General features: G+C 37.8%; 1 protein-coding gene and 1 long non-coding RNA gene across 7 annotated transcripts; both read left to right on the forward strand.

Annotated features, from left to right (window-relative positions):
- The first annotated feature begins 264 nt into the window (after nt 1-264).
- LOC111920132 (flavonoid 3'-monooxygenase CYP75B137) lies at nt 265-2879 on the forward strand. Its single transcript, XM_023915708.3, has 2 exons — nt 265-1750; nt 1860-2879. Exons 1-2 carry the CDS (start codon nt 674-676, stop codon nt 2478-2480), a joined length of 1698 nt encoding a protein of 565 aa, XP_023771476.1. The 5' UTR covers nt 265-673; the 3' UTR covers nt 2481-2879.
- A 3283-nt stretch (nt 2880-6162) lies between these two features.
- Nucleotides 6163-9445, forward strand: LOC111920133 (uncharacterized). Of its 6 annotated transcripts, none has more exons than XR_002859754.3 (8): nt 6163-6261; nt 6348-6997; nt 7173-7229; nt 7911-8030; nt 8234-8369; nt 8463-8600; nt 8691-8934; nt 9088-9445. It is a non-coding gene; the product is annotated as an uncharacterized LOC111920133 (long non-coding RNA). The 6 variants fall into 6 exon arrangements; XR_002859755.3 differs by having other exon boundaries at nt 6195-6645; nt 6747-6997; XR_002859756.3 differs by having other exon boundaries at nt 6193-6997; nt 8677-8934.
- The last annotated feature ends 231 nt before the right edge of the window (nt 9446-9676 follow it).

Genomic DNA, 9676 nt, shown 5'->3' on the forward strand with positions numbered 1-9676 from the left:
GACATGCATTGGCTTGGCTTGGGAAGGAAAAACTCATGTGACATGCATTGGCTTGGTTTGCATGCATGCATGCTGTTTTTGCCAAATGTTTGACTGTTTGGACACATAACACATTAATTATGAAACTTGACAAGTGGTTAGCCTTCTACAACCATTTCATGTCTTCTAAATTCACGACGCAAGACAAAATATATATATCACTCAAAACTTGAGCCATATGAATTATTTTTTTAGCTATAATTTCCTTTAAAATTATAGCGATATATCATGTTTTTGTGCAATTTTATTTTCAAATATGATTTTGAATAAAATGATCAAAGAAAACCATTAATTACGGTCTCAACATTGGTGGATGCTTGGAGAAAAATTAGGATTTTGTTTGAAAAGAGGCTAAGATGAGATGAGACGTGGGTGTAGAGAATTCTAGTACTGTTTGGCAAGCGGGTGTCTTGGAGTTGGTGGTTTGGTTTTATGAGTCACAGATGACAGAGATGCATGGCTATTTGTTCTTGAAGGCGGTGTAGTTTGTGATCTTGGAAATAGTCTTTTAATTTATTAACCTCATCCAAGGTTGATGGAGATGTGACATTAATGACAAGGCTCAAAGTCTGTTGGATAACAGAATCACAAGTTCAAGTGTCTTGGATGATGGCTATATATATGCTTGCATGCAATGCATATGCCCATCATCCACAATCAAGTAATACTGTTATCTTGTGATCATACGTTAGCAATAGCAAGAATGATATCAGAGCTAGGAATTGCGATTTACCTCACAATGACCAACTTCTGGTTATGGTGGTGGGAAGTCGACAGCAAACAAGACGAGTTTGCTCGCACATTTCTCACCCTTTTAGTTCCCACGCTGCTACTTTTATGGTACCAATGGACATTTCCCAACTCCAAAAAGGGAAAGTCAGCGAATCAATTGCCACCGGGTCCCTATGGCTTCCCAGTTTTAGGGTACCTCCCCTTTCTCGGCTCCAACTTGCATGAAAAATTCACGGAGATGGGTCACCGTTATGGTCCCATCTTTAGTCTCCGCCTCGGAACAAAACTTCACGTCGTGGTGAACTCCATGGAGCTCGCAAAGGTGGTGGCTCGTGACCAGGATAAGACCTTAGCTAACCGCAGCCCTCCACTCACAGCTGTCATCAGCTCTTATGGTGTCAACAATATATCATGGTCCAACAACAACGCACATTGGAGGAACATGCGTAAGCTTTTAGTCAGCCAACTGATGAGCACTGCAAATATTAACACTACTCAGAGTCAGAGTCTTCGAACACATGAAGTGAGGAAGATGGTGGCAGATGTTTACGCTAAGCTCGGGCAACAGATCGACATTAACGAAATTGGTTTCAACGCGGCGTTTGATGTTCTCACAAGGATGTTATGGAGTGGTAGCAAACCAGGGGAAGGAAACTTTACAAGCTATTTAGTTGAAAGGTTTCTGGAAGTTGAGTTCAAGATTATAGAGTTACAAGGAGCGCGAAACATCTCTGATTTTCTCCCGATGCTATCATGGCTCGATCTACAGGGAAGGCAGAGAGAAATGAAGCAACAAATGGTTTATGTTAACCAGATTTTGGACGAACTTATCCAAGGAAGAATCAAAGCCAACTCATGCAAAGTTGATGGAGAAGGCGAGGAAGATCAAAAGGATTTCTTGCAGATCTTGCTGGAGCTTAAAGAACAGAAAGGTGCTCCGACTTCATACAACTTTGACCAAATAAAGGCTCTACTAATGGTATGTATGTTTTAAAATTTCTTTTCACTCTAAAGCTACAAATTTAATATTGAACTATATAATCAGCTCAAAGTCCAGAACACTAAAAATTAATTGATTGTTATAACAGAACATTGTGACAGCAGCGACAGTGACAATATCGATCATGGTAGAATGGGCGATGGCGGAGATTTTGCATAATGCAGCGGTGAAGAAAAAGATTGTGGAAGAATTAACAGAGGTTGTTGGTACGAACAATATTGTGGAAGAATCTCATCTGACCAAATTATCATATTTGGATGCAGCCATCAAAGAGACCCTAAGGCTACACCCTCCGCTTCCACTGTTAGTCCATAGATGCCCAGATGAAGCTTGCATAGTAGGCGGGTATACCATTCCAAAGGGTACTGTTGTGTATCTTAATGTTTGGGCGATCCATCGGGATCCCCAGAACTGGAGCAATCCATTGGAGTTTAAGCCTGAGAGGTTCCTGAATGGAAAGTGGGATTACAGTGGAAATAACTTCAAGTATTTACCATTTGGATCGGGGAGAAGAATGTGCCCGGGAGTCAATCTGGGGGAGAAGATGCTGATGTACACAGTGGCATCATTGTTGCATTCTTTTGAGTGGAGCTTTCCAGAAGGTGAAGAGCTGGAGCTTTCTGATGAGTATGGATTTCTGACTAAGAAGAGGAAGCCGCTGATGGTTATACCCTCTCAAAAACTATCTGATGCAAGCATGTATATGTAGTAGAACGTATGCAGTTTGCTTAATAAGATATGCAAGCTTAGCTTGTTTTCTATTAATTAACTAGATAATTAAGTGGACTTGGAACACATGCAATTGTTAAACTAGATATTGTTTGGATTTTAATATGACAAAACATTGACGGTCCGATATGCATGGATAATCCAACAAATACAAAATCAAACTTCACGGAAGTCGCTTGGAATTAGAGGTGTAAACAAGTCGAGTCGAGCCGAATACTGCTAAGCTCGAAGCTTGAACTCACCTCGAGCCTAGATTTGAAGCTCAGACTCGACTCATGAAATACTCGATAATATTGAGCTCGGCTCGCGAGTTCGGTTCGGCTCGACAAAAATTTAAAAAAAAAAGTTAAAATCATCTCAAATTAAAAACATTTCACGTGCTTTTACTTTCTTCACAATAACAAAAAATTCATAATAAATCATCTAATGTCAATATAGCATCAGCCATCTATGTGACTGGATTTTTCATACATCCAAAATACAAAAAAGAAACATTTTCAAAAGTTTTGAAGTGCAACTTAATTCCTTACTCTATAATCAACGCATGAAAGCTAAAAGTGTTGAAATATTTTAATAATTTAAAAGTATATATAAAGGGTAAAAATCTAATTTTATAAACACTCAATTAAGCTCGTGAGCTTACTGAACCGAGTATTTTATTATTCAAGCTCGGCTCGATAAGGTACTCGAGTAGCTTGAGCTCAAGCTCGACTCGATTAAAGTCGAGTTGATTTCGAGTATTTTCCGAATCGGGCTCCAGTTTCTCATGAGCTGTCTCGTCTCATTTACACCCGTACTTGTAATCCTATCGTCATGCATCACTAAGTTTATTTTCACGTTATCGCTGGTAATTAATGCCTTCAAAAATTTCAAAAATTTAACATCGGTAGTAGAACATATATTGGAAATTAATCATATAGATCTTAACATATCTCCGGTGGACATTGCTGAAGCTTTTTCGGATTGAAACATTTGTTTTAGTAATTTTTAATTTGGTGAATTCTAGTAATTTTAAGAGTAAATTACACGAATTGTCGCTCGTGCGTAGCCCAAAATACGTGTTCAGTCCTTATTTTCAAAAATTAATTCGGATCGTCCTTGTATTAATTTTTTTTCACTCGGGTCGTTCCTGTGACCGTAAAATGAATATTTTGCCCTTGATAATTTTTTTTATTTTTTCTTTTATTTGTTTGTCATTTTTAAATTAAAAAAAATAAAAAATAAAATAAATACCCTAACCGTTCCCCCTTCCCTTTCCCCGATTTTCTTCTACTTTGTCTCCCTATTCTTAGTCACTCCCGATAACAACCCACAAGCCTAACTCCGTCCACCTGCCTCCATAACTCCGGCGAAACCATGACGGCGCCCACCAGCTTCCATGACTCGAACGAAAACCAAGCACCACCGCCGATCTTCTCCCCATCAGGATCAACAACCAGATCCAATACCCTAGATTACAACGTTCCTCCTCTTTCTCCTGTTCTCTTTTTTGATCGTCAGTCTCCTTTCCGGCGAGCTCTACATAGATCTGGCGGAGTAGATTTATACGTCGCTTGGAATTAGAGGTGTAAACGAGTCGAGTCGAGCCGAATACTGCTAAGCTCGAAGCTTGAACTCACCTCGAGCCTAGATTTGAAGCTCAGACTCGACTCATGAAATACTCGATAATATTGAGCTCGGCTCGCGAGTTCGGTTCGGCTCGACAAAAATTTAAAAAAAAAAGTTAAAATCATCTCAAATTAAAAACATTTCACGTGCTTTTACTTTTTTCACAATAACAAAAAATTCATAATAAATCATCTAATGTCAATATAGCATCAGCCATCTATGTGACTGGATTTTTCATACATCCAAAATACAAAAAAGAAACATTTTCAAAAGTTTTGAAGTGCAACTTAATTCCTTACTCTATAATCAACGCATGAAAGCTAAAAGTGTTGAAATATTTTAATAATTTAAAAGTATATATAAAGGGTAAAAATCTAATTTTATAAACACTCAATTAAGCTCGTGAGCTTACTGAACCGAGTATTTTATTATTCAAGCTCGGCTCGATAAGGTACTCGAGTAGCTTGAGCTCAAGCTCGACTCGATTAAAGTCGAGTTGATTTCGAGTATTTTCCGAATCGGGCTCCAGTTTCTCATGAGCTGTCTCGTCTCATTTACACCCGTACTTGTAATCCTATCGTCATGCATCACTAAGTTTATTTTCACGTTATCGCTGGTAATTAATGCCTTCAAAAATTTCAAAAATTTAACATCGGTAGTAGAACATATATTGGAAATTAATCATATAGATCTTAACATATCTCCGGTGGACATTGCTGAAGCTTTTTCGGATTGAAACATTTGTTTTAGTAATTTTTAATTTGGTGAATTCTAGTAATTTTAAGAGTAAATTACACGAATTGTCGCTCGTGCGTAGCCCAAAATACGTGTTCAGTCCTTATTTTCAAAAATTAATTCGGATCGTCCTTGTATTAATTTTTTTTCACTCGGGTCGTTCCTGTGACCGTAAAATGACTATTTTGCCCTTGATAATTTTTTTTATTTTTTCTTTTATTTGTTTGTCATTTTTAAATTAAAAAAAATAAAAAATAAAATAAATACCCTAACCGTTCCCCCTTCCCTTTCCCCGATTTTCTTCTACTTTGTCTCCCTATTCTTAGTCACTCCCGATAACAACCCACAAGCCTAACTCCGTCCACCTGCCTCCATAACTCCGGCGAAACCATGACGGCGCCCACCAGCTTCCATGACTCGAACGAAAACCAAGCACCACCGCCGATCTTCTCCCCATCAGGATCAACAACCAGATCCAATACCCTAGATTACAACGTTCCTCCTCTTTCTCCTGTTCTCTTTTTTGATCGTCAGTCTCCTTTCCGGCGAGCTCTACATAGATCTGGCGGAGTAGATTTATACGTCGGCATATTACTCCCCCCCCCCCCCCCCCCCCCCCCGCGGATCTCATGAAGCAACCGCAACCGCCATCAATCTTCTTTCTCACCCTTTCTTCTCCTCCATCGATCTTACAACTACCAGTCAATGGCATCTCCGCCCTAGCTCACCACCACCAGATCTCTTTAATTTTTTAGGGTTATACATTAGTTATTGCCAGTCCGGTGGTTCTTGTGGCGGCGGTGACCTTAGGCATCGTCAATCTGAGATGATAGAGTACACACCGGAGACCGAAGAGGAGTTAACAAATCAGTGAATAAGGAGGCGGAGAGAGAGAGAGGGGGGGGGGGGGGGGGGGGGGGGGGGAGTATTGTGGTCCGTCGATGGTGGAGGGTTGTGGTAAGGCAACTCATTGCCAGACTCGAATTTTTATTGAAAAGGGTTAGATACACCCATAAATTTAAATAGTTTTTTTTTAATAATTAGATATATAAAAGATAAATTAAAAATGACATTATAGTCATTTCATGTTTCGAGAGGGATGAAACGTGAAAATTTTAAACAAATAAAGAACGCTCAATTTTTGAAAATAAGGACGGAACGTACATTTTGACACATATATAAAAGAGCATTAGTATACATGTATAAAATAGCATTAGTATAATTATATATAATACTAATTCTAAAGTGCCACTTGAACAGTAATTTCCTGTCATTGGCTGGAATTCTCTTTTTGGATTTTCTTTTATCTTCTTTGGCTGAATAAATATTTTATATTAGAAGTGAAAGTTGATTACACACTCTTCATTTCTCAAACTCTGGATTACACATGTCTTTGTTTCTCAAACTCCTATCTACGTGTTTGTTTTCTTGCTCTTTCTTTTTTACCATATCTACTTTTTCCACCGCTTACCTTCTACTTGTCTGTTCTCTTTTGCTTTTCCAGTTTCTTCTACCCTCCATACGCTCCTTCCAAACCACCGCCCTACACTCCCTCTTCCACCGTCCGTCTTCAACCACTGCACCCCCATGGTAATGTTGTTCGACCTAAGGAGTATTTGGACTATGATCTCACCGACGACGACAACGACGTCGGCCAGACATCCACCGTCAGGGCGCATCCACTACCTCTCCCTGACTTTGCGGTTCTGCTCAAACGCGATTCCTTCACTGTCTTCTACTTTCGTTCCGGTTTGCATCGGTTGGACGGGTTGGAGCCGACCTCAACTGCTCCACAAACCCATGTAAATCGAACCCACAATTATTCATTAGCTTTTAAAACAAACAAACCTCAGTTTTTCTTTCAATTTGGAATCAGATCCAATTGTGTGCTCTGCGATTTCAGTTTTGGGGTTAATTGATTCAAAGCAAAGTTTGCGTCGGATACACCGATTCCGGCGACAGCAGACGTTGGCGAGTCTGCCTCCGTTCACGGAGGAACCACCATGACGAACCTAAACTCATGACTTCATCTCGCATTCCCCACTGCTCTTAGACGAAATACACCACCGGTCCACCATCGATTCTTCCTTATGGCCATAGCGACGCCGGCGACACCGATTCCGCCGACCTTTCACCGTCATCTTCAAAACCGAGGTAAATAACACATAATGTATGCTTTTAATTTGAGTGTATATGTATATGTAATTCCAGTTTTCCTGCCTATGAGTTACTTTATTCTGATGAATTTTGTTTATATTGATAAACGGTTACTGCTATATGTAAGAATTATTTACCTGTCAAGCTAAATTTTGATTTTTTTTTTTTTCAGAATACATCGACTATATCTACAATTCTAAACATCAGTATGGGGATATGCTTCTCTTCGGTTAGTTTGCTTTAGTCATTGCCAACTAATCTAATAACGAATCAAAGCACTTCACGTGTTTTTCAACAAAAAGGATATATTCATGTGTCATGAATTATGATGCCCTGCTTTTACCCTAACTTTATGATATCTCTGGATCACAATAGATGAGATGGATGTTGCCATGAAGAATATGATTCAATTTTGTTATATTATATATTGTTAACCTGAATCTGCTGCTTTGAGTTGTTGTGATAGAAAAGGTTAGATTTTGGGGTATGTTCATGAATAAAGATAAAGTGACCCCTGAAAATCATAGAAGATTCAGTGTTTTCCGTTGTGTTTTCCATTTTTGATAATAACCAAAACCTCAAATGATTCTTCTTGAACTATTTCTGATTTTCTAATTTGCAATTTAGAGATGGGGTTTGTTTTCGTTCATTTATTAATTGATAGGGTTCTTTTTCATCTTTTAGCATCCATACAAGTCAATTTAGTCATGTATAGTTCTAAATAAACTATGGATTTTAGTTTTACATCAAAGTGTATTGGATATGTCTCTCTTCTACTTGAGCACATGAATGATCCAATAAAGACATTGCCAAAAGCAAGGCATAAGGTGTTGGATTTTGAAAATGGCATTCTTTCTTATGTTTTCTAATTGAAGCCCACTAAATCTGCCTTGAATACCATGTCCACCAGGCGCTCGATGTAATGTCACTCTCAAGAATCACTCTACAAAATGTTTTTTCTGAAGTTTCATGACACATGAAAGGAAATAACTGGTGTCTTTTGGTCTTTGCAAGAAAACCAAGCAAAAAGGTAAACATAATAGCGTATGTTATCTTTAAATTGATCAGATTGTGAATGTTCATGAGATGAATATTACTTGGGAAGGACCTGTAGCTACCCTTACAGGCTGTCCTTTTTATCATAAGATCTAATGAGGTTCTGAATATTGATATATGGATGTGTTAGGCAGAAATGAATCAAAGACCAGTATAAATGTACATATTCTTTTGTAGGTATTTGCCATTAAGTCCCTTAGCCTGGTTGTGGAGAAAACCAGAAGTCAAACTTGTAGGGCCTTGCAGCTTTGAAAAGGAATGGCTATGAACAAGAGTGTTAATCTTAGCCTTCGTGAAGAAAGAGAAAATGCAGGTTCTTTTGTGTTTCATGCATCATATTTTGTTTTGTCATTTGTGTTAACATGTTAACCCTTAAAATGTTTTTTGTTATGTGCATATGCTGCAGATGAGCTATGCATGGCAATACAATAGGTGTTATGTGATAATGAGAAAGAAAGACATAAGTATGAAGAAGCATTGATTGCTATCACTGTTGAAGAAACCTTAAAATAGTTAGAGATTTCAACCTTTTACTAGACATAGGGTGATTCTGATTAGTTTTTTTTTTTTTTTTTAATAACTAAATTCAAGTTTTGTAATTTGTTAATAATTTAATTTAGTTTATGCTTTGTAGTTACTGTCAATGCATTGGACGACCAGATTTTTGGGGAGGGGAGTCAGAAATTTTGCTTAGTTTGTAGGAAGAAAAACAAGATTCTGAAAATTGAAGTTAATAATGGTTGTGATGAAAACAGGTGGAAGTGAAGGTGAAAGAGAATTGGAGACAAGATGAAGGGCTTCTGAGGTATTATGGGTATTTAGAAAAAATACAGCTGCTGTTGAAGATGTTGAAAGGCACTGGGGTACCACTTTACCTGGTAAAATATATATGGGTGTTTTTTTACCATTCTTTATATAGTAAAAAGTTGGGTAATATTAATAGTCATTTCAAATAATTGTTTTTTTTTTTTTTGGCTAAATCGATAAAATAATGTAAGTATTTCTTTATTTTTGCCCTTTCTCAATACCAGGTAATTAGAGCCATCCGGTCAGCCTACTGCAATGGGGCAAAAGAAGTTGTTCCTGAGCTTATTTGCCCGGAAAATAGAAAGTTTTTGGGCAAAGGGTATAAAGGTCAAAACAAGGGATTGTTTGATTATATAATTATCATAGTTTTGTGTGTATAGCGAAAGGTGCAAGTGAGGAATCGTATACAACGACTTTTGAAGTTCCTGATGTTGTAATGCGCTAGCATGTGTAATGTATGATCAGTTACATTTTTTTTAACTTCTTTTTGGTTATTCAAGGAATTTGTGATTGTAATTTATAGGTTGGATTTCTTGCTGGTCAATTGTGGTCAATGTAAGGTAAAATACATTTCGATTTTTATCTATTTGTGTAGTATCGTGAGTTTTTGAATGGTTGTATACATATGAAACTCAAAGGAATGATTGGTAGCTTAATTTTCAATAAATGTTTAATTCTAATGCATAGAATTGAAATCTAAGCACAATCATATTAATTTTGATGAATTACTAAGCGGTGAACATGAGTGCGTTTGTGCTACAGCAATACCTTCCAACCCCCGCAACTCCAACATCCGCAACGCTGGATTCTTTC

This window comes from Lactuca sativa, chromosome 8, assembly GCF_002870075.4.
Source record: "Lactuca sativa cultivar Salinas chromosome 8, Lsat_Salinas_v11, whole genome shotgun sequence".
Taxonomy (NCBI): domain Eukaryota; kingdom Viridiplantae; phylum Streptophyta; class Magnoliopsida; order Asterales; family Asteraceae; genus Lactuca; species Lactuca sativa.

Coding starts and splice junctions, on each gene's coding strand:
- LOC111920132 (XM_023915708.3), top strand. CDS start 674: ATGCATATGCCCATCATCCACAATCAAGTAATACTGTTATCTTGTGAT. Junction 1,751..1,859: donor AAATAAAGGCTCTACTAATG/GTATGTATGTTT, acceptor TTGTTATAACAG/AACATTGTGACAGCAGCGAC.